This window comes from Aedes aegypti, chromosome 3 (assembly GCF_002204515.2).
Source record: "Aedes aegypti strain LVP_AGWG chromosome 3, AaegL5.0 Primary Assembly, whole genome shotgun sequence".
NCBI lineage: Eukaryota > Metazoa > Arthropoda > Insecta > Diptera > Culicidae > Aedes > Aedes aegypti.
The window spans coordinates 388,808,097-388,833,887 of NC_035109.1; the positions used below are offsets into that span (position 1 = coordinate 388,808,097).

The following is a 25,791-nucleotide window of genomic DNA, read 5'->3' on the forward strand; positions in this document are numbered from 1 at the left end:
CGTTTTTATACGTTTTTTACGATTTTCTTGAGAAGAAAAACACATAAAGATTTATAAAAGGAAGCATTATTTAATAAATAAAAATAAATTGATAATATCAATTTTTTATGAAATAGGGTGGAAAAAAAAACATTCTAAAGCACATCGTTCGTCCAAATTGAGGGTGGCGTGTTTTGTCCCCTATAGGTAACGTACCCCCAGTTCCCCTACAATGTGCAATTAATTATTTCAAAGGAAATTTCTGAAAGGGTCCAAAATTCGATCGTTAGTTACGGAGGAGTCGTTGTTTCATGGTGGATGTCTCTTAAACTGAATAAAATTCACCGTTCGCAAGATTTTAATATTTTCTGTTTATTTGCATTTAGATATGACGCCCGCACAAAGCATCACTGCTCTTTAATCATATGTTTTCTTACAATGTTATAAATGTACACAGTTTTGCGTTCATTAACCCAAAAGCGCGCGCTCCAGCTCTCATGAAAACCGCCTCAGCTTTCCTATCTTTTGTCGAATCATTTTGATATAATCCTAACTCTCTTGCTATCTTGCAGCACATCAAGCATCAACTTATTACTTTTATCCCTTATACTCATTCGGCAACCTGATTTTCGAACAATTTTATTTTCCTTCATTGGCATATTGTGAGTGACAAAACAGAGTTTTCCAATGGGTTTAATGCATCAACAAATAATTCGCGTAGAAATCTTTCATGTCGTACATCGTTCTTAGGTTTTATTTGTCCTTTATCTGTCATGTATTCCATTAGTCTCCGCATTATGATTTTCGAGTTTTGAGAAGGTTCTTGATATATACACCTTCAAATATTTGTACTCTCTTGTTATTACGCGGTTTAGGTGCCAACTTTAGAACCGTGTTTCGTCATTTCGTGGCATAGCTTTTTAGTTACATTATTCGAGTCGAGATTATTACGTGTGAATGTCCGAGTAGTAGCTTGAATGAGCTGTTTTTGAAGATAAAATTAATTTGTTTTAGAATAAGATTCAATTTGTCCGTTCGTATTTGTCTAACGCGTCAAAGCAAAGGTATAGTATTATTAGCATGGAAAAACTTCGCTCGACTTTGCCACAACAGTTCAAGAGGGAGATTATAATAATTTTCGCTCTGTTGAAGACTTGATATTTTAGTTCTTTCCGTTGCACAATAGAAGCACTGTATTCCGCTACAAATGAATACACACTAGATAGGGAGAGACCGTCTTTCAATGTTAATCCATCTTCTGTGTATAAAAGCTATCCTGATCATTTTGTCGTGGAGAAAATTTATGTTGCCAAAAGTTTACTGCTAGCAATGGGATTGAATTGGTGTATGTGGGAAATTGTTTCTGAGTGTAGTTTACCTATATAAAGACAGTGGTTGCTTCAAATAGTTTGTTGATATTGGTTGATTAATAAATTACTTCATGCACACAGAAAAGGAAAAGAAAATATTCCTCGTTCTTTCCTGTATAACTCTCCTATATATGTGTTTCTTGCCCTATATAATAATTGTTACAATGTTTTCTTTCTTTCGATAATAAATATATGCATTATAATTACAGACAGAATCACAAAACGAACAAAACAAAAGACAAAATATATATTAAAGCTATCTGCCAAAATAGGGATGATCGAACAACGAAAACATTATTTTTTCCTAAAAGAACTGAAAGTACGATAGAGAAGGCAAAATCATTTATTTATAATTTTACTGTTGCTTTTAGCTGGGATCCGAATAAATATTGATAAAATTTCCTAACCTCTGCAACTGAATTAAACTGAAACTTCTAGTGGGAGGACCAATTTACGATACGCGATTAAACATTATATAACCAACGATAACAATGACGGGTGCTATGTACATTAAAAGATTGATGAACGATTTGCTCTTGAAATGGCTAAAATCGTCACTAAGCTTTTGCAGCTGCTGGTTGAGCCGGATATTCTCCTGAGTAAGATGAGTATACTTCTCCTTAAATGCAATCAGTTCCTCTTCGCGTTGCACATCCGGATGGTTTATGAGTTCCAATTCATGCTCAACGCCACTCTTGTCCAGAACCGAACTGTCACCCATCCGTGCTGAAGCAGATTCATTTGGCTCACCGATGCTCTCCAAGAACTTAGAAGTTTCCAACTCATTACCAGTCAGACTCAAATTATTACTGCTAGGATTACTGCTACTATGGCTATTGCTGGTCACTGATCCAGTCCAACCAAGACTGCTACTGTCGTTAAATACTCTACTGTCGTCCAATAACACGTTTTGACTAACGAAAATTTCCGTCGTATCAATGGTTTCTGTTTTCTCATCGTCATCCTCTTCGTCTTCATCCAATTCATCCAAATTTGAACAAATTGAAATGTCGTTATCGATCACTTCGTCTATTACCATAGCCTTTTCCTCGACATCGGTCTGTGTTTCGGCATCTACGATGATTTTCCTGGTAGATTCTTGTGCAGTATCATGGTGGTCATCTTTTGTCAACGTTTCTGCATCTGCACTCAGAGTTATTTCCGATGGAATCGAATCAACTTGCTGATGTGCAGCAGCCATCGCACTGAGTTTATCATTTTCAATGTTCTTCTGCTTCAGGAGCTCCTTTTCCATGCGGTCTATTTCATCCTGACAGCGTTCGTTCAATGATCGCAACTCTTCTGTCTCAATTCTTAACGACGCGAGACTTTCGGTGAGATTTTCGCACAGTTGTTGCTTCTTTTCAAACTCTTCGGATTTGGGCCGAGTATCCAGTTCCAGCTTGAGCACTCTCAGCTAAAATACATAGGCAATAGAATATAAAAGAACAACTACACATAAGGCTTACCTCCGCCTCCAATTCGTCGTATTTAGCTTTGGCTACCATGCTTTCCTCAGACTTCCGATTATCTTCCTTCGCTTTGCTAATCTGCCGCAAAAGCAGTGCGCATTCACTTTTCACGTGTTTCAGGTTGCGCCTCAGCACTTTCTTGCTCAACTCGCAGTTCATTTTCGAGGGCGATTTGAGTTCCTCATCAGATAGTTTTTGTAGTTGCTGGTGCTGTTGCTGATGATCGGCGTTCGAGGTTGCAGTGGTCGTTGTCGTCGTTTCACTCTCGGACGGTATGGATTGTTGGGCATCGCCAATGCTGGCTCCTATACTGCTCACATTCTGGTTGCCGTCACACTCTTCGCCGTTGCTGGTTGCTCCACCGGAAGCCGCCATTTCACCGATAGCACTGTTGTCGTTGGCTATCGTTGTGCTTATAGTTGAAGAAGACGTTACACTGGCGTTGTCGAGGGGCTCGTTATTTTCTGGAAATAAAGGGATTGTTATAGTAAATAATTTTTCAAAGGATAAAAAGACAATAAAACGTGAGTAGATCTTCTTCTTCTTGGCATTTACGTCCTCATTGGGACAGAGCCTGCTTCTCAGCGTAGTGTTCTTATGAGCACTTCTATAGTTATTAAGGCTAAGTAGCCCGTCATTCGTTTTGGCAACAATGTCTTGATAGTTGATATTGACTTGAAAAAGTATCATTGTACGCGCTAACATGCATAAAGTATGCTGATACCGTGATCCGGGGCAACATTGATCAGCGGAGTAACATTGATCGCAATGACCCTCCTCGTAAAAAGTTCAAATATACATTTATTGATGAAATATTTTCAATGCATGAATGATGATTCTTTTACTCCTATTCATGAGCTAATAAACAATAAAGTTTTTGCGAAAATTGAGTTGTGTTTATGCGTAAATTTTTCATTTTTTCGAAACAATGATATTCATGCTTATGGATGAAACGATCAAAGAATCATGTCTCACATGGGTTCTGAAAACGATATGAGCAAAAGAAATGCGATTGTTACTTAAAATAACTTCGCTGAAAATGATTTCGTTGTCAAAACTTTCATAAATATGTTCAGTTAAGCATAGTTCACAAATTACAATAAAGAATGCAGAATTTCCTTAGGAAATTGCCTACCTTTAGGCGTATTCAACAATTCAAAGTATTTTTAATTTTGAAATAACTTAAAAAGTAAATGACTTGTAAGAGTTTGGCTTTCATATTCGGCTTCAGGGACCATGATTTTAGTAAGTAATTAAATTTTCAATATTACCGATCGTTGTTTTCATGGGTGATCAATGTTAAATCACTTAAAACACTCTTTTAAACATACTTAAATTCTTCAGAAAACAAAATGCAGTATGTAGTAACGAGCGATGGGTACCAATACTGGTTTTTAAGAATAAAACATGCAACATTTTCATTTTCAAATGATCGTTTTAAGAAATATCCAAAAAACTGATCAATGTTACCCCGGATTACGGTACTTTATCAGCTGTGTCAGTGCAAAACCAACAGATTTTATTTGATTCGAAATCGTGAGATGAATTAGCAACAATCATCAACGACGCGTAAATTTCAATGACGGCCTACTTCGCCTTAACTGAGAGCTTTCTTTGCCATTTTCGCATTCGTATATCGTGTGGCAAGTAGGGTCAGGCGGGGCAAGATGAGCACCCTAAGGATAAGCGCGATTTAAGCCTACTTAAACGTTATTATTTTGGTAAAATTGGTAACCATCCTTATCTTTTACATTATTACTTTGACCTCCAACCATTAAAAGTTTTAAAAAGTGATAAATGGTTTTCCAAATAACACTTTAAAAAATAGCTTTTTTATCTTCGGTCAAAAAAACTGCGGGGCAAGATGGGCACCCCCATAAAAAGATGCAATTTACTAAAGAAAACTATTATTTTTCAATGCTTGCAACATCCCAAGATATTATCTTTAATATCTGATAATATTTATCTTCAACTAGCTTAGTTTTTAAAACTTTTATCAAAAAATAAATAACTTTATATAAATTGCTAAGATTTTACTTAAAAAACGATTAAATTTGTTGTTTGTTTGTATATTTAAAAAAAAATTGTTTTGTGCAAAGAAGATACCGTAAGTCAAGCTCACAGCTAAATGTGGTTCTATAATTTCACACTTTTACTTAATTTTGAACATGGTGCTCATCTTGCCCCAAGGGTGTAAATTTATTAATATAATCAAAACAATTGAAATATTTTTTTAAATTTGAAAAGTTTTGCTCCTGATTATCTACAGAAGATTATTCTATAACTATACGGCCAAAAACGTATGAATTAATTTGTTTACGCAACAAAAATATCACTTTTAAATGAACAAATCTTATATGAAAAGGTAAATTTTTGGACTTCTATGTATTTTGGACAATATTTACGTTGTGCTGTTGATTTTTTAGCTGAAATTTATGGCCATCATATCAATTTAATGATATTCATCAGAACCCCAAATAATGTATTGAAAAAAAATCGGTAGGAACGACACAAACTAGGGGTGCCCATCTTGCCCCGGGTGCTCATCTTGCCCCACATTCCCCTACGATGATACTCTATGCCCAGGGAAGTCAAGAAAATTTCCATTACGAAAAGATCCTGGACCAACCTGGATTCGAACCCAGACACCTTCATCATGGCTTTGCTTTGTAGCCGCGGACTCTAACCACCCGGCTAAGAAAGGCCCCATGAGTAGATGAAAAACCGAATTTAGTACTATACCATTTAATTCCAAAAGAGTTTGTATCCTTTGACAGATACGCGACCTCAACTGTAAGGCCGTTTTCAGTGTCGTGTACTAGACTCGACTTGCTCCTTTGCTCGACTAATTTTCTTCTATTCCAGCTCTGTTTTAACGATTTTAGGGTGTTTGCGAAGTTTCGTCTTCATAATTGCCCAGAATTTCTCAATTGGGCGAAGTTCCGGTGATTTCGGTGGGTTCATATCTTTTGGCACAAAATTGACTCCGTTGGCTCGGTAACACTCCAGCACGTTTCGAGAGTAGTGACAGGATGCTAGATCTGCCCAAAACAGAGTTGATCCTTTGTGCTTCCTTATGAATGGCAAAAGCCTCTTCTTAAGGCACTCTTCCGTGTAAATCGCACCGTTCATTGTTCCGGAAGTGATGAAAGGAGCGCTTGTTTCACCACAGCCGCAAATCGCCTGCCAGATTAGAAACTTCTTTGCAAATTTCGAACCTTTTTTCTTTCGAACATCCTCCGGAACATCGAACTTAGACTTGGCAACGAAATATTCTTGTCCAGGAAGTTGACGGAAGTCGGCCTTTACATAAGTTTCGTCATTCATCACGAGGCAACACGATTTGATGAGCAACTTGGTGTAAAGTTTTCGGGCGCGGGTTTTCGCAGTCATGTTTTGTTTCTCATTCCGGTTTGGGGCTTTTTGCACCATGTTTACATGTAACCCAGCACGTTTCATGGTTTTCTGCACAAAACCGACTGACACGTTACACTTCTTAGCGACATCTCGGATGGACATGTTTGGGTGGTTCTTGAACTGTTGCACCACTTTCCTGGCCATTTTCTTGTCCATTGGACCACTTTTACGACCACTACCTTCCTTCCTTCGAGCACTCAGACGCTCCTTGAAGGTTCTTATGACACGAGACACAGTTGAATTCGGAAATCCTAGCTTTTTAGTGATCCATCGGTGGAACGCATCTGGATTTTGATTATAAGTGCACAAAATTTTTTCACGGACAATTTCTTGATTCGACGACATGGCAAGAACTACTGTATGAATAACTTTGACAGTTGACAGATGTAAAAAATACACTATGAAAAATTTTTACTCCAATTTTCAGATTTTTTACTCATACGGTTCAAAAGATACAGAAAATTTTCGGTGGGCTATTTATTTCGAATACACCCTTTATGTCGAGTCTAGTACACGACACTGAAGACGGCCTTACAGTTGAGGTCGAAATACGCGTATCTGTCAAGGGATACAAACTCTAGTGGAATTAAATGGTATAGTACTGAATTCGGTTTTTTCATCTACTAATAGGTACATATTCAACTAAACAGCTCGAAGATTTATTATCAATAAAACATGGTTATGAACATTCACCGACCATAATTACTTATGGCTAATGGAGAGCAAAGACTCTTACCATTCTCAGGTTTGCTTTCGCCGTCCACCATAAGTGAAATGTTCCGTTCCAGAGTGAGAATCCGTTTTTGTAACTGCATCGCATTATCCTCTAGGTTCACTTCCTTCTCGTCTGCATTGATGTCGGTTTCCTGCAAATATTTCATTATTTGATGAACACTTGGAATGCAACCAACGAAACTTACTGCATCATTACAAATGGCCTTAATAATATCTTCAGATCCTTCCATTTTCTTAATATCAGATTTTAGTAACCAATCAGAGATAGCGGAGTTGTTGTATTCTTGCTGCTGCTGTTGATTCTCATCTTCATCAGATGCATAAAACTGGAAAGATACAAAATAGAACAATCAAACATTCCAAAAACTTTTGTTTCATTATCCCCAGGATTACCGCGTAGAAACTCAGCTTCTCCTGCAGCATATTGATCTCGTGACCTAGGTTCGTTATTTCAGATTCTTTCACCTTCAGCTGTTCTTCGCTGGACGCCACTCGCTCATCGTACTGATTTTGTAGTGCATCGAGTCTGCCAGTTACTTCCTGCCAATTCAAATAAGCAAACAAACGCGTTAACACACTTTTCTAAAACTCCCCAAAATACTATTGCCAAACCAACCTGCAACTGCAGCTGCGTTTTGTTCAGCTGCTCCCGTAGCAGCGAACACTCGTCCTCGCTACTGCAAAGAGCTTTCTCAATCGTGGCTACCTTGTGGGTTGCGTCCAACCGTTCCTGGTGCACCTTTCGCAAGGCATCCTTGGCCGAGTTTTGATACTGATATTTCTCATCCTGAAGTTTTAGGACCTCTTCCCGCAGTTTGTCGTCGGTCATGCCCTTCTGGAAGTACTGTAGTTTCTTCTCCAACATGTCGATTCGACTGAGCAACCGATCTTCGTCGATCATCGCCTGCCATCCCAACGCGGAATTGTGTCTGAAATAACGTTGGTTCAACAATTGTAGCGAAAGCATACAAAATGACGGTGCTCCCAGCCCGGTATTGAATCTTCATCAAATCTGCCAAATCACCAATCGTTTTCTATGCCTTATTGGCATGCCCGGGAAAAATGAAATAAAAAAAACGTAGGGCCCGTTTCAAAGTTACGCTCTTTTGAAGGTATACAAATTCATAGGAATTCGATTACAGTGATACTTCCATGAGTCGATATCGACTCATGGAACCATACTAAAAACAGAATTTCATGGTTACTATGATGGTCCCTAGAAGCCACTTTCCAAAGGATTGCTGTTCCATGACTCGATATTTCTATGAGTCGATGGTCCCTTCAATATCGACTCATGGAGGTTTCACTGTATATTCAAACGATTTTTCGTTTGCAGTGATTATCAGAAGAAATACACCATCAAAACTTGATTCGAAGTTGGTTTGTCCAGTTTTTTGTAATTTTTGAGCAAAGTTTGGAATCGAGAGATCGACAAAATTTAGAGTTACCGCCTTAGAGTTGATTCGCCTTTTTATGAGGCGTACTATTAAAAGCAATAATTTTAAATATATCGTTAATCGTGTTCAAATGTTATAAATGGTAAAGTGCACATGCCACATGAGCGTAACTTCGAGAAGGGTCTCACGATTGTTATGTCATTAAACAACTTTTGGTATAGAAAAGTCCAGATTTAATGAAGATTTCTGATAATAACGGCCTGGGAGCACCATAAAAGTGTCCAACGAACTTCGTCGCTTCGACCATCTTCTGCAGACTCGTCAATTTCGTTTCCAGAATCTGCTCCCGCTGATTAGCCTCCTGTATATACTGATTGAGCCGGTAAAGGTCCACCGGTGGTAGCTTGGTGCTGGCCCCACCGACTCCGATCGACTGGCTGGCTTTCGTCTCGCGGCCATCGGGCAGGAACAGCTTTAGTGTGGCCACTATGCAACCATGCGTCTCGCGGCGCGAATTCTCCATGACGTCAACTCCGAACTGCACGATATCCCCCGAACTGACCTCGTACGGTTCCGACTCGGTGCTCGTCTGACTGAGTCGGACATTGTTGATGAAGGTGCCATTGCTACTGCCGGTATCCTGCAAGAGAAGAGACAACATGTGTTGGGGATGAGGTTCTATGAACTATTTCGGTAAGGGGCGAACTATTAACCTTGATGTAGAATTTGCCATCGCTGTACCATAGCACGGCATGGTTTCGAGATAGGACCTTACAGTCGAAAATTGCATTGTTCTCGGAGACGCGGTTCCTCGCAACGGATCGCCCGACTTTAACCTCTTGATGGGGCTCAAGAAAGAGTGTTCGATTCTGAAAATAAAAGAGCAGCGTAAGATACAATGATAAGGAAGGTTTGGTAGATAGAAGATACTTACGTTGAAGGGGTGTGAATTCTGCCGGCAGATGAGCACCGCCTTTGCCAGCCCCGGCAAGCCGTTGTTGTTGTTGTTATTATTGTTGTTACTCAAGCTAACTCCGTTGCCGTTATTGTTGTTGTTGTTGAGATTGATGCTGTTGTTGTTCAGCAGTGAGTTGTTGTTGTTATTGTTGTTCAACTGTTGATTTTGCTGCTGCTGTTGTTGAGACTGTACCAGCGAATCACGGGTCAATGTCGTCGTCGAAGAGTTGTTGTTGCTCACTACAGGAGTTTGCATTCTTACTCCTGGCGCTTTCAGGATGGATAAATACTCATATCTATTATTTATAATCACCATGACCTGTGGAGATAGAAGAAAAATAGGAAATATTATTATTTATTAGGCCTAAACCATCAGAAGTTTTAACAAGTTTGAAGTCATAGTCAACTGATATTCTTCTTTCTGACGTTCTGCGACAGTGTCTGACGTCAATTGCTCTTATGAACACTTCCAGAGTTATTAATTGAGAGGTTCTTCGCCAATATTAATCATTTTACATTTGTATATTGCGGCGCTCATTTTAAATCCACATCCAGCGGCGGCGGTAACGCGCAGAAGATATGCGCGCAATTCAAACGCAACGTCAAAATTCGAGTAGGCTTGGATTTTTTCGTTTTTCAAGGACGCAAATGTTTCAAATTTGCTAAATCTGAAACATTTGGTGATTTTCATTTTCACTGCGACGGTATATCGACATTTTATGATAATCGCATTACGTGGAATTATCTTGCAGAGCACAATATCGTGTGGCAAGAACAAAGATACTCTCTCTTACCAGCCTGCAAAGGTCCTCGATCGCTGTGATTCGAACCCACGTCTCTTGACATGGACTTACTGCATAGGTGTACATTTATCGCTACAGGTATCTAAGACCCTACTGCTTTACAGCGACAAACCCGATAACTAACTTTTTGTTACTGGAGTATGTATCCACCCGCCAAAAGCATGGAATCGCTAACCAAGCTTGAGAGCTGGGACATGGAAAACAGAAAGCAAAATATAAACATTCCATCACATCTCGCGGTAGTTAAGGTATTCGACCATTGCAATGCAGAGAGAAGCGATAATGGATCCAATCGCCACCATCAGCTGATGCGTGATAGTGCACTGTTGCTGTTCGGTGTCGCTATCGTCATCGTCGTCATGCAATCATGGCTAACCGTATGAAATTTCGACAGAGAAAGACAGCCTGGCGTCTGGCGATTCCATGTGGAAGGAATGCAAGTGCGACAGGTCAACGAAGGTTGTGCGGTAGAGACAACAAGCTTCCGGTATAGGAAAGTATTGTAACTAATGAGCGAACACGTCTGCTCTGCTTAAGGCTAAGTAGCCCGTCATTCGTTTTGGCAACAATGATGACTTTTCATCTTGTATTTCAAAGTGATAAAACTCAATTGTGAAAGTTTATAATGACTTGAAAAAGTATCACTGTACGCACTAACATGCATAAAGTATGCTTTTTCAGATTCTTTTTCAGCTGTGTCAGTGCAAAACCAACTGATTTTCTTTGATTCGAAATCGTGAGTTGAATTAGCAACAATCATCAACGACGCGTACAAATTTCAATGACGGCCTATTTCGCCTTAAGGATCAAGGAAATTCATACAAAAAAGTTTTTTTTACTGTATTCTATTCACCAACCACAACGAAGTGAACATATTTTCATAGAATTATTTTCAGTTTTGAACAGAAAAACCGCTCTTGAACTTTTGATAATGGCGATGCTTACGATGACGAATCGTTAAACGTTAATATGACAATGGATGTTTTTAAATCTTTTTTAATTAATAATGGTTTGAATAAGATTAGGTTAGTTCCATGCCAATCTTGCATGAATCATTGGGTAGATCTTACTTCATAACGCATCATGGAAAGGTAATGTACCTGCGTTGTGAGTCGTAAGTAATTGGCTTTTCTCTCAGCAAGGTACATTGCGTTTTTTGCTACAGAATGACACTCCAGATAACCACTGTCGTAATCCTCGCAACAAGATTGACTCTTGTGCTGCGGCCGACGACAGTGCCTTGTACATATTCGACTGCCGTCGTAGACGGGACTACTGTAGACTTTTTTCGGCAAATCTACGAAATCGGTCCACCTGATTTCATATAGACTCAAATATAACAGAGCGTTCCAAAGTAGTTTTTCCAGTCCACATCTCTGGATCCAACCAAATGTTCATTTTTCAGCTTCATTTTTATTCGTGTTCTTGCGTAAGAACCTGAGGACTTACAAAATGAAAAATTCTATACATGCCTTAGCTTTTCTGTGGTGTTAGGACCCATCTACTTAGTATTTTTTTTAATGAGATCAAATGAGATAGCTACCGAAACGCAGTGGAAATGTTCTACTGATTGCTGCAAGCAAACTTTATTCTCCTGCTGCATTACTCGCATTCTAGGGGCTTTGTTCGTCAACATGAGATCGTCTTGCTGTAAGTGAAACACCCCCCCCCCCCCCTCCCCCTTTGTTGAAGAATATCAGAAAGTCGTCGACATAAGCCGACACAACCAAGATCTGCACATTCGTTGTATGGTAGTAGCAGGTATCGAACAACGATCGTGCTAACCTATACCAATTGAGTTCACCATTTCACCTTCTAGTACTAAACTGTACAGATTTTGTCAGCTTTCCCACCTCCCAGAATTATTTTAAGCCTAACGTTCGGCTCACTTCACTAAAGTCCAGTTAATCTGATCAGTAACCCTGTTCTGCTCCAGATTACACGGAACCTCCATGTCGTTGTCCGATTTGAATCAATTAAAGATTGGACTCGGAAAAAATGCGACACTTTGTTTCGCGTGGGTTAAAATTAATGACATTTTAGGTAACACTAGTTTAGAGTGTTATGATTATGTGTGCAAAATTGTATCGCGATCTGTCAAGTAGTTTTCAAGATGCATTCGAAACAAGAAGAGCTACGCCAGCAAGTCTTGGGCGCGGTGATCGATAATCCAGATCAGTCGCACAGATGGATCAGCCAAAGGCTTGGAATCAACCATTCCACCGTGTCCCGCGTTGTGAAGATGTTCCAGGAGGCGAGTGGCGCGGTGGAAGCAGCCGAAAACGGAATACCCAGAGGAGGCGCGGAAGATAAGGTAGTACTTTAAGAATAACCCGAACCTTTCCACCCGAGACGTGGCCAAAAAAGTCAATTCGTCGAAGTGGTTCGTCCAGCAGACCATGAAGCGGGCTGGGCTACGTGGTTTTAAGGTCAGGAAGGCGCCAAACCGGACTGACAAGCAAAACATGGTGGCCAAATTGCATGCGCGGATACAGTACCTTGAGTGGCTGGCATTCTCGTCAAAGACGACGCGACATACATCAAGGCGGACACCAAAAAATCCCCGGCCTCGAAATTTTTTGTCTGTTTTTTGTTTTTTTTTTGTTTTGGGCGATAATGAAGAAGTTGAAAAAAAAGTGGAAAAAAAAAATTCAAATTCATCGGTTTGAAGAAAACCGAGAGAAATTGTGTAAGAAAGATGGGCAGAGCCTCACCCAAGATCTCATAAGCAGTGTTAAGAGAAATGTACGAGCACTCTGCTTGGGGGAGGAAATTCAATAAATAATCATGGCAAAACATAGCTAATATATAGTTATTTAATTCCTGAAATATTGAGAAATATCCGATTTAAAATGAATTTTTGGTAATCATTTTGGTGTGTCTCATTTTTTCCGAGTCCAGTCTTTAGTACCATAGACAATCATTGCCGTTGCCTACAACATAATGACTATGACTCTTCTAATGCTTCTAACGTTTGTTTTCAATTTCGTGGCACGTAAAACCGAATTTTATCTAACTGACGACATGATGACACAGCGCGATAATAGCCACGGATGAAATGAGAATTCTGAATGACATGATTTTATGACAAACACAGCTGTTCAGTTGGCCCAGGCCATGATGCCGCCTAAGGTGTCGGCCAGGGTAGACGCGAATTGCGAAGCGAAGCGAAAATTGCACGGGAAGGAATAACAATTATTAATAATGGAATGTCAAACTCCAAAGGATTTTCGCGTCGCTTCGCGTGACGCGTCTACCCTGGCCGGCACCTAAGCCAAATGCACTCTGTAAAATCCCTTCCCACTCACTTGTATGATATCTGGATGGCTCGTGTCATTCGACGGTTTTACGATAAAAGTTTAGACAAAATAATATCTCATAAAATGACAACACCTGGATAATTTAAATCCCAAATCAGCGTGTAAATCTCTCGAAAGGAAATCACAATCCATGTTCAGCGAGAAAGCGGATGTGATCAAATTCGATAAAGATGTCTTTTTTGTTCTGTAGATCTAACAAAATAAGACATCTAAATCATCCTTCCTGAAACCCGAAGCTTTCTTCACTCAGCTGAGCAGACTTCTGGTTGAATATCTACCCGTTTTCGTCATCCGATGATGAGCCCTTGCCGTACAACCGTCGCGATTGTATTCAAATGTGCACTTTAGCCAACGACAGCCCTCTTCCACCTTCATCTGGTTAATCTACATCAGGGCTTCCCAACGCAGGGCCCGCGGTTTCATTTTGTGCGTCTAGAAGTCTTTTTTTTTTAAATAATTCTTAGGCGAGATTTAGATGAATCCTAGTGAATGAATCAACGAAAATTGTGGACATGATTTTAAATGATTCAGGACAGGATTTCCAGATAATATTACAGTCAACTCTCCATAATTTGATATTGAAGGGACCATCGAGTTAGGGAGGTATAGCGTTATAAAACACAAAACCAGTGCAAATGCGAAGTATGGAGGTAGCCATGATCACTAACCTTGAATTCGGTTCTCTAACTCGATATCAAAATACCGAATATCGAATAAGGGAGAGTGGACCAAGTTTGGAGTTTCAACAGAATCTTAAATGAATTCCTCACAGTATTCTTAAAATGATTGTAATAATACGCTAAACATCATTCTCACAAAGTCTGAAACAATATTTTTGAATGTATCCGGTTCCAAAAAGTTGGGCAGGCCTGATCTTCATGGCCCAAATCTCTCTCGCTTCCCTTCGCATGTATGCAATAAACTAAATCGACGCAGAAAACCGTTTAACATCGCGCTGCTCGCGAGTGCATTCCCCCGATCGCGGTAACTGTAATGCAACTCGCCAGCGGATTTACGTGTACTGATAGATCGTCGTCTTCGTCGGCGGCGGCGGCGGCGGGAGACCTAGACGCGTTTGTGCATACATGTAGAGAAATTATACCGGGAACGTGCGCGCTTAGATTGACTGCTGATGGCAATTGGGGCCCGGATAGTCGTACCGGTAAACAGGGCTATTCATCAAGACCAAGCTTAGGGTCGTGGGTTCGAGTATCTTTTCTTGACATTCCAGGGCACAGAAGATCTTCATACTTTGCACATGATATGCCAATGCAAAAATGGTCAATGGATCATTGAAGATAGTTTTTGCAAGTGCTCACCGCATCAAAACAAAGGCGCCACTGTATATGGGATTTAACATTGTGACAGCATTGTTGTTCTGTCAAACACACAAGGCTACGGTGGCGCTATCTATGCTTTCCATAGCGGCCGTTTTGGTTATGTTAATGATCCATTGATAAAAAAATCGCAATTAATAATTGTAGAAGTTCTCATGAGAACACTAATTTCAAAAACAGGCTATGTGCCAGTAGAGACGTTACGCTAAGAAAAAGAGGCGATGGCAATTGGATGGGACGAAAATGATGGGCCAGAAGTTTGCCGTAAATCTACACACCTCGCCAGATGCGCATCGAAGACGAAGACAAAATATAAAACAATGAGCACTACTGGCACGGATGACTAGGTTTGCCACTTCGCGCGACTTCAGTTTATCTAAGCTAAGGTTCGCCTGCGAGCGCTTCGATGCACTTTGATAGTTCCCGGTAGTAGACACTAAACGTGAAAAGATTTACGTGCAGATATTGATCGGAACGGGGCGGCGGCCTCGTGGCATGTGCCTTCGAATTGAGGGGGTCCATTTGTAACAATAGCTTTTTCACGATTCCAAAAACTTTTTAAATACATTAAACATCTCAGGACAAAACTACTGTAGCGTTGTTGTAACTTTAACTTCTGCTAAACATATAAGTATTCCATCACTTTCACTAAACTGCGAGTTTTAAAGTTGTCCTGTATAATTGTTCAAGCATTTTCGGGAGTAACGTGCAGCTATTCAGTAAGACGAAGCTGAGGGTCGTGGATTTGAATTCCACCGGTTGAGGATCTTTTCGGGTTGGAAATTTTCTCGAAATCCTAGAGTATAAAGTATCATCGTGCCTGCCACAAGATCTACACATGCAAAAATGGTTAATTGGCGAAGAAAGCTTTTAGTTAATAACTGTGGAAGTGCTCATAAGAATTCTAAGCTAAGAAACAGGTTTCCAGTGGGGACATAATGCCAGAAAGAAGAAGAAGAACTTGAGTTACCCATGTAAGAATTCAAACATGAGGTATCTGTGACATCCTCCAGTCTCGGCATCTCCATGTAACTTCTTCATGAATTCTATCAAACACTGCATATATTTTTGAAGTACATACTGAGAAAATTCCACGAACAATACGTGTTAGATTTCTGTACGAATCAGATTTTCATAAAAGAATTTCTGCACGATATCGAAGGCAAATCTCCATTGGGATAATTCCTGAAAGAAAAGCTAGAGAAGTTCCTGAAGGTATTTTTGAGACAGACAGAAGGAAAACCACGAGTAATGCCAAAAAGATTTTTTAAGAAAGTTATATTCCACGTCATTAAGAAATTCCGAGAGAAATCTCCGAAAAAATTGCTGGAAACATTTAGCTTAGACTGAATAAACATGTCTATATATGGTTGCTTTTTCCAATGCAAATGGAATCAACTAGAAGTTCGACTTAGATTGGCCATAATCTTCTTCAGTGTGCATAAATAAGTATCTTCATTGATACAGGGGTAATAACGGCGCCGGCCACGTCGTTGCAGTGGGATTGGGAGAATGAAAATTAGTATGTAACCTTTGCAGACCGTGTTTACCTCTGCATCTCCACATAGTTTTCTGGAAGGGATCTTTGTTAATGGGGAGGATCGTTGGGTCACAGGATTTACTTTGATAAGTGATTAGACCATCATAAACAATTATTTGTGAGATATAAACATGGTTATAGATATATTATTTTTTGGTAATAAGGTGGAAAAGAATATTGAGGACACTTGAAGTGACGAACCATTCTAAGTATACATAAACACAACATTCCTACTGCTGTCAGAATGAAGGCGTTTGTTTTCATATTGTACTCAATTTTAAAGAAAAAAAACGAACTCGATTGATTGAACCATCGCAGAACACTCTTGGGACCCAGATAGCCGTAGCGGTAAACGCGCAGCTATTCAGCATGACCATGCTGAGGGTCGTGGGTTCGAATCCCGCTGGTCGAGGATCTTTTCGTAAAGGAAATTTTCTCGATTCCCAGGGCATAGAGTACCTTCGTACCTGCCACACGATATACACATGCAAAAATGGTCAATCGGCAAAGAAAGCTCTCAGTTAATAAATGTGGAAGTGCTCATAAGAACACTAATCTGAGCAGCAGGCTTTGTCCCAGTTGGAACGTAACTCCAGAAAAAAAGAAAGAAGAACACTCTTATGGCGACACTCACTATGACGAACCATTCATAGTTTGTTGAATACCTTTAGCAAGTCTACACTTTTAGTGTCGAACCATTCAAAGTTTTTTTCATTGCATAAAATAAAAGCAAAAGAGAAAGGATAGGGGTGTGTTTTTATGAAATAATGTAAAGCATAAATAATTAAGAGTTTAATCCGACACTCACTGTGACGAACCATTCATAGTTTGTTGAATATCATATTTAGGTAACATTCTCATCGTTATATCATACATATTTAACAGATATGAAATTGAAGCATGAAACGAGGTCATCAATTGATCCTTCATCCTTGACAAGACATCACAAACCACTTTCAACTTCACTTAACGCATACAGGCTAACTGAGAAAAAAAAACACTCTGGAGACGCAGGAAAAATAAAACTTTTGCTTTCCACTAGAACATTTCTAGAGAAACTTCTGGAAGTGCTATTCTTTCAGAAATTATTCTTGAGGGTTCCTCAAAAAACAACTTCAACAGATGAAACGAAATTTTCTTTTGTGATATATCCGTAAAATCCTCCAGTGAATTCTTTTAATTTTTAAGTAATTGTCGGAAATTTTTGAATTTTGACGTGAGTGAATTTTTACGATTTTTTTATCTGCATACATTGATTTCTCTTCATCGTTGCATTATTGCAAACAACTGATTCACTTTTCGTAACATGTTTTTGTGCTGTGTAGGATATAGAATCACTAAATTTCGCTTCATGAACCATAAATATTAGAGGTTTTGTTGAAGAATTGGTGAAGAGAAATCGCTTATGCCCGTTAAGCTTTTAGAGATGGTATACAAATTATGTGACACTAAATTTCAACTTTTTCGCCCTCCTTGTCACGCTTTTTGTATGAGATCTCCAAAAATTTTGTAAGGCTTGACATAATTTATGCATGAACCCTTATTAAAAAGCAGTGTCGATATGTGATTGATCAGCTTAGGAACGGAACTGCCATCTGCTTTGAGCTTTTCTTGGAAATCATTGAAAATAAAAGAAATGATTCTTCAACAATTCACGTGCTCTAAAAGTCGTAAAATTCAGCTAAATGCTGCACCAACTAAAAGATTGGTTGAGTTGATTACATCAAACAACTGTTAGGAATCCAAATATATCTACTTGTATGTCTGAAAAACATCTCGTCAAAAGCCTGCAGTATATTTGTCAGAAAAAAATGAGAAAATTTTGTTTTAATGATACTCTTATGAATCTATTAATAAGGGAGCCACAACTTAGAAGAATTTATCTGTTAATACAACCTTCAGCTCCAGTTTTTGCAGTTTGCAGTATGGTAAATCATATATAGAAAAATTTATATAGAAAAGTAAGCCAAAATTTCTTCTAGGAATTACTTAACCTTCCAGTCGTCGCGTGGTTTGCCGCCGTCAGAACCACCACGCTGCTGTTGTGAACGAAGAGCGAGGTTTTTCCACCAGTTTTGAACAAAATTCAATAGCGCGACGACTGAAGTGTTAAGGATTCTTCCAAAAATGTGTACAGAGGAACCTGAGGATCAACCAAAATGTATGCATGAAGCCTTAGAGAAGTTATATAGGAATTGCGGGTAGAATTGGCGACAGACGATCATGTTTTACAGAATCTCCCGGATAAATTGTAAGTGAATTTCCAAGATTAATACTTTGGTGAATTTCTGCAGGAAACATTCGATACGTTTTTCAAGAAGTTTTTCTGAACCATCCTCCTGTTGTTCCTTCAGAACTCTTTCAAATATTTTTAAAAATGCTACTCAAGTAGTTTGTTAAAAAAGAAAAAAAGTGGGTTACTTTATGAGCTTTCAAAACTTTGCTGCAAAGCTATTCCTAGCTTTGTGCAATGCATATTATTACGAATTCGTCCTAGTATTTTTCCACGCATTTTTTTTCAGGAATTTGTCTAATAAATGCTACTAGCTGCAAAAAAAAACCAGAAAGTGTAGGATAATTCACCGCTATAGATACACCAAAAACTACTCGAGAAATGTATTATCTCATATATTTATTCTGGATATCCTATAGTAATTCATTAACGATGTCATAATTGGGTCCTAAAATGTTTAATGAAATATTGTTTTTATTTAATTACACGAAAGAGCATGTTACTGCAACTATTTTAACAATTTTTCCCGCTCAAATAACGGCTACATCATATTTAAACTTCAATTTAAAAATTGGGTCCATAAATGAACCTTGACACTTTTGATCATGTTTGACGTTCGCTTAATCGACAAAAACACCACAGGGCTTATAGTTTTAACACTGGGGTTGTTCCTATCTGACATTTCGGAAGGGACACGGAAAGCAAAATACACCGAAAATTTGAGTTTAACCCAAGGAGTGTGACAAAATCTAAAAAAATGTTTTTTGGACTTAAACAAAAGAAAAACATTACAAATTTGAGTAAACATGTGTGTTTGGCCTAAACTTAAGCGTTTGGCGTTATAATTGGGACAGGCCTTTAGGACCCTATTTGTCGTTGGGAATGAATCGCTTACGGAAAAAAAAATCGCTAACGAAAAAGTAATTCAAATCAAATTCACTTCATTAAAAAAATAATATTGAAGCGAAGATTTAATATTTACATTTGATAAGAACGAAACTCGTCGTATCATAGACATAGTTTACATTTTTCTAAATTAAAATAGAGAGGCAAACTTCTATAACTACAACATTGCATTCAATGGTCCTTCACTCGTCGTGATAGAGGATGGAAGCAATCACGCGAACAAATTCGTTTGCACCGTCGTCATAGGTGGTACCATCACACATACAGTATAGGACAACATATTTGCAAATTTTTCGTTTTTATTTGCAAAATGGTCAACTTTAAAGGGTTACATCTGAGTTATTTATTAATTGATGTGAATAAAATTTTCACAGTTTTTCAGACATAACTTAAATTTTAACATATAACGGTAATAACATAATAACGGTGACAAAGTGATTGTTTAACATATTTCAATAATAAATCTTCGAACTGTTTAGTTGAATACCTATAAATAAATAAAAACCGAATCTAGTACTATGCCATTTAATTCCACCAGGTTTGGAACCTTTGACAGATACGCGTATTAAGATCTAGTACTAGTGCACGACACTGAAGACAGCCTTACAGTTGATGTCAAAATACGCGTATCTGTCAAAGGATACAAACTCTGGTGGGATTAAATGGTATAGTACTAAATTCGGGTTTCATTTATTAAAATTTAAATAATTGATATAACTCAGAAAATTAAAGCAAAGTTATAGATATAGTCGAGATAAACAAATTTGCTAAAGACAGTTTCGAAGTATGGCTTTCCTATTTTCAGATATATCAAAAATTACTTTTTATGAAAAAGTTCATTTTATTCAAATTGTCATAGCATTTGAACTCCTGATTGGAAAAATTTCTCTAAAATATAAGTTGAAATTCGAGCTATGCTGTGAAAATGTCATTGAAATAGATCCACCAATAACTAGTCTAGACTACAAAAAGTTGATCATTTTGTATGGAAAATCGATAAAGTTGCAAAGCTATTGTCCAACACTGTATGAAGGTACACATTACCACAGCCTGAATGACACGAACGCCACACAAAGAGATAGAGGTGGTGTGAAGCTGAAACTGACCTCAATGAACTAAACATTAGCCACAGAGCCGAGCAACGGTTAAAAGGTGTAGCAGTATAGTAGCATAACCGCAGGACAGCGGTAAAACACAACAAACGACATTGTGGCGGCATTCGTTGCGGAATTATCAATCAAAAGTTTTTTTTTTCATTTCATTTCATTGGCCTGTTTTTGGTTTAATGGGGGGTGTATAGGGACAGAAGGAGGCTTTTTCGCTTTTTACAAAGTTGCTTTGCAAACTCCTTTTGGCGCTCCCACGCAGTAAAATCCAACAAACCGATCCAGGTGGAGAAGATGTGTATCCTTTTCGAATCGGAAGGTGTGGCCTTTTTTGATTATGGCTTTAGCCAATGCGGGAAAGAATTTGAATTGAATTAGAAATTGAACAGTGGCGTTCGTAGCTCTTCTACGCCCAATTGTCCCACGTTCCATGTAAACCTTATAGATCGTGGTACAAATATGCGTTGGACGGCAGTTCGTATCCTCGCTTATTTATTTCTGTTCAAAAGGATTATGAACAGAGAATGAATCCTCAGAATGTTGAGAGTATCTATCACTTATTGCTCTCTGTAACAATCATGATCCGCAACACATCATGAAAGTCTGTTTATCATGATCTGCTACAGCTCTGGTTTGATCGGGGGGATATCAGAGCATGAAAACAACCCATCTCTCCAAACCTGGGGCACAATTGCTATAGGATGTTCTGGGATTCTTTATCATGCCAGTAAAATAAAAAAAACACGTTTTTTAGAGTTGGATTTTTCATATGAGAATGGGACAAATTACTGTCAACCACCATGAAAATTAAAATTTAGGCATAATTACTTTGTGTAACAATAACTCATTGGGATCGTCATTTCTAGCCTTATCTTTTCAAATGTAAATTTGTCGCTGAAATTCATGAATATCTATTCCAAAACTGACTGATTAAAGTAGCCACTACATTAACTTCTACTTAAGAAAAAACAAAGCTTCAATTCCTAAGACCCTGCTTAATCTATAAACGTTACACCGCAGCGACAAACAGCAATCATCATTATTTATGAAATGGAACAGTCAATGTGAATGCGACAATATTTAATCTCCGTTGCTTTTTGGCGCACTTTGGCTGTCTTTGGAAGTGTGCCAGTATTGGTAGGGGAGCACCACCGCCGGTTCTGTGTCAGCAGAACTTTTTTTCTTCTTACGACAGCAGACAAGCAATAAATGGCGCAACAACGACCGTCGGGTGCATTCACCTCCCCGATTGCAACTACATGGAGTTTTGTAGGGCTACGGCCCGTGGCAGTTCCGGATGCTTGGCTGCCATCCCGATAGGCATAGGTTTCCCATATTGTGGCACACAATTCACTAGACGTACATGTAGCTCTACACACGTGGTAATGTCGGGAAGCAGCGAGTTGGAAACTGGGTATGTAGATTTATTGAGCTATTTCAATATTGGCCTGTCGTGTGTGAGGGAGAGTCCGATCCATTAGGAAAAATGTTGTAGACGTCATGAAGTTTGGAGCTGCTTAACGAGCAGGGTCTTTATAGATAGAGTTTTTCTTAGAAATTTTTCATGTAACTAATACTACCAAAGCACCACAACACGCATTTCAGGGTAGTTTTTAAAAACAACCTCAAAAAGTTATTGAATTTAATGTTTTTTTGCAACTTAGGAACACAGCCAATTTAGATTACCGACCCCAGTGAAAATTTTACTGGGTTTTGGAACTACGGTTTTTTCGGTAATTTTTGCGATTAGCGAAAAACCCAGTAAACCAAAATATATTTTGATTGATGGAAATTACTGACTTAGTCAGTAAAATTGTAGAGCGTTTTTACTGGCTTTCCAGTTTCCCATGCTTCATGCTTTGCTTCTCCGGATACTGTTTTTTTCAGAAATCAATACAAATTAAACCCCAATCGACATGGACATCGACATGCATTCTTCGTGAGAATAAACATCTACGGTATGCTCATATCTCAGTGGAAGTAATCGAAAAATGTGTGACAAAATCATTATTTGGTTGGTTTACATACAAGAGGCAAACTCAATGATGCAGATGAGAGGTAACTCTTGTATGGAAATCAACCGATTTTACCAAAGTAAGCAATTAAAACGTGCTGAGCCTTTTTAGTTGCTTAAAATGGTTGAGTTTCTCACTAAATTTCGACTACTTACCACGAGAAAGCGCAAAATAGGTGCAGGAAAAGTTTGATTGCCAAAGCCGTGTCTCCCGGCGCCGGACGATTTTACAGCAGGAGATTCTCATTTGACACTTTCCCGCTTGCGCATCAGTTTGTTTCGATTTGATTTTGACGACAAGTCAGTAACAAACATCAACTACTGAATAGTCGGTAATTGTTTTTACTGACTTTTCGGCCTGTTCGGTAATGTTGCAAAATGGGGTCTGATAGCTACCGTAGTTCAGTAAAAAGTAAAAATTATTACTGAACGTCAGAAGTTTTTAATTAAAAAGCTGAAAGTTCGGTATTTTTTATGATTTACAATTCGTACCCAGTATAAAAAAATTACCGAACAAGCAAATCGTGATTGAGTGTGAATGTTTTATTGAGTAATTCTCGCTGAGACCGGTCCACTATTTACACTTGGTCTATCAAACTGTTCAAATTTATGCCCTTCAAAAGCTCCTGTCGAGTAAGTAAAGAAACTGCATTCGGTTGGTCTAATTGTAGGACCCCTCGGTAGTTATAATAATATGATTTTGGAAAGAAAAAACATGAACTTCATTTGCAAAAATAAAAATAATTGGCGGCTATATTGAAGTTGGCCGCCATTTCGGATTTTATCGGAAAACCTGAATTTTAGTGGTGATCCTGGAGTGACATTACTGTGAAGTTTATCCCAGAAGGAGGACGTACGTCGTATGAAGAAGAAAAGAGGTTTAGACCAATCAGCACGGGGTCTTATGGTCTTGATTTGATAAAAGAAATCTCTTATTGGTATTTAGTTTACTCTATAATAAAATGTATCTAATAAACAAAACATATATTTTTTTCAATAATAACTGTAAAACTATCGCTAAAAATCATCACCCAGAAACGACTAACAGGTACAATGAAAAAGGAGAAAAGAATGTCCAAGAACAAAATTAAAGGAATTAACTGGAATTGGTAAATTCGCGATTTTTTGTTTAGGTTCGATGTTAAAATTAAACCTGAGTATGCTTATTCAATGTTACGGTTTTTGTTATGTTCTAAAACTTTACCAGCAGCAAATTTGTATTCATATTCGCACATATAAGCAGTATTTACAAAATTCGCTCAGCCATCGTTTTAATCAGATCAATAAACAAAACTCGTCATACTGCCACACTGTGGCCACTCAGTGCACTTACTAGTAATGTACAATCAACAGGTTTAGCTACTGCTTTCATGGGCATGCCCATCTCAGTGCCTTTTCAGTGTGCTATTTTTATGTTCCATCAGAAACGGGTCAAAAATTGCAAAATAAAAACCATCAAGGCTAGTGCAAATTACACTCCTTTCGACCATAAACCGGGTCACGCACATCATCAGCTGTTTTCCCCAGAACCCACGAAAAATTCCACTACTGTTGATCACGTTCGACATCCAGGACCAGGAAAACTATTTGGTCTTTCGCTCCTTCCGCACTTGCATCAACATTCGACATTTGACCCGTTTCCTCGACCCGGCACTGCCAATCTTCCGTTCCGTGAGGCACATGTTCCTCTCTCCACGGTGCTGTTCGTGACAGAACGCCGGTATTTTAGTGTGAACCTTGTTCGTTTTTTTGTGGGTTTGCTAAAATTCAACACCAATTTCAACCGGCTGATGACGACGCCACATCATTGGTTTGAAAATTGAACAGTATTGAGCGATTTGGAAGGAAATTTTGAAAAATACTTTCTATGGAATCAGCCATTGAAACATATTTGGTCAAACTTATTAACATGTAGGTTCCACTTGACTTACAAAGTATAGAAAAATCGTTTTCAGAATGATCATAAGGCCTATCAGTGCAACATCAGTATCTGTTAGAAAGGCAGAATGCCCAATGCTACATAAAAGTATGACATAGACAACACAAGCCAAAGCTTCTATTATCGCACGCTAAGTCTATGTACACAGCAAAAAACTTCAATATTGCGTAATTTCGTTGCAAACAACTCACGTCGTGAGTATGGCGTAAATATACATTCAATGAATATAGATGAAACAATGGAGCCGGAATAGCAAGCGATCTCTGAGTTACTAATTGTATAAGTGCCCATAAGAACACTAAGCTGAGAAGCAGGTTCTGTTTCCAGTTTTCAATTTCCAGTTCGCAACGCTCTCGTTATATTACATTTTATTTTTTGCTGTGTATCCCGTCGGAGCAGATGGGATACTAGCTATAGCTAGTATCTATACCGAGCAGAACTGCGCCGAACGGCCGCATATAGCCGAGTGAACGACTTTGCCGTCGATGCCTCTGTGCTTCCTTAGGTTTCTGTCTTTTTTTTTCGAGGGACCTATTTATAAACTTTACATTCATCGGTTTGTTTGGTATGTACGCAAGTCTATCTTGTTCTCGTTTTCGTACACTATCTTTTTGCATGCGGCTGGCCCCGGGGACGTTCATCCTCAAAATCTAGTTGGATAACACATATTTTCGGCGATTCAGCGGGGCCAGCTAATTTTGAGGAAGCAAAACAGGAAAATACTTCCCCACTAGAGGAGCTCCCATATGTTCAGACGGGAGCATCGTTGTGGGTCAAATAAAAAGATAAATTAACGGATCTTCTATGTGATCGGTGTATGTTCGATTTGTTTACGATACACATTCTTGTTATTTAATTTATTGGCTTAAATGATGTTCGAATTTCACATTGGACATGCACATAACATAGTTAGTCGTTGATGATAAATTGTTATTGCTTGAGTGAATAGTTGACGTTTCACTCGTTTTTGTTTTTTTTAGATAAAAGTTCAATTTTATTTCTTAACTACAATTTTCCTAGGGGTCTCGATCCTACTGTTTAATCCGAAATAAACTAGTGATTCTTGAAATGATGGGAATAAAATTTTATTCAAACAAATGTTGCCGTGCATAATCATAATTTCCTTCCTCTCAAGTAACGGTCAAGATGGGCGTGGCCGGGAATAGCGATGTTCATTATTTTGGTATTTTTGTTTAAGATTGTGGCAAGGATCACTCCCTAGCCTTGTTCTAGAAAGCGGGATCATCAAAATGACTAAAGCCTGTC

At 38.6% G+C, this 25,791-nt stretch overlaps 1 protein-coding gene across 8 annotated transcripts in view; it reads right to left on the reverse strand.

Annotated features, from left to right (window-relative positions):
- Window positions 1-331: 331 nt before the first annotated feature.
- Window positions 332-25,791, reverse strand: part of LOC5563687 (sarcolemmal membrane-associated protein) — a 55,311-nt gene continuing 29,851 nt past the window's right edge. For all 8 annotated transcript variants that reach the window (XM_021853918.1, XM_021853916.1, XM_021853915.1 and 5 more), the window contains exons 3-11: window positions 9,305-9,646; window positions 9,084-9,239; window positions 8,661-9,010; window positions 7,590-7,902; window positions 7,367-7,513; window positions 7,159-7,299; window positions 6,975-7,104; window positions 2,819-3,285; window positions 332-2,766 (exon numbers count right to left, since the gene is read on the reverse strand). In XM_021853918.1, coding sequence (XP_021709610.1) covers window positions 1,801-2,766; window positions 2,819-3,285; window positions 6,975-7,104; window positions 7,159-7,299; window positions 7,367-7,513; window positions 7,590-7,902; window positions 8,661-9,010; window positions 9,084-9,239; window positions 9,305-9,643 — 3,009 coding nt within the window. In that variant the 5' untranslated portion in view covers window positions 9,644-9,646 and the 3' untranslated portion in view covers window positions 332-1,800. The remainder of the gene's footprint in view (window positions 2,767-2,818; window positions 3,286-6,974; window positions 7,105-7,158; window positions 7,300-7,366; window positions 7,514-7,589; window positions 7,903-8,660; window positions 9,011-9,083; window positions 9,240-9,304; window positions 9,647-25,791) is intronic.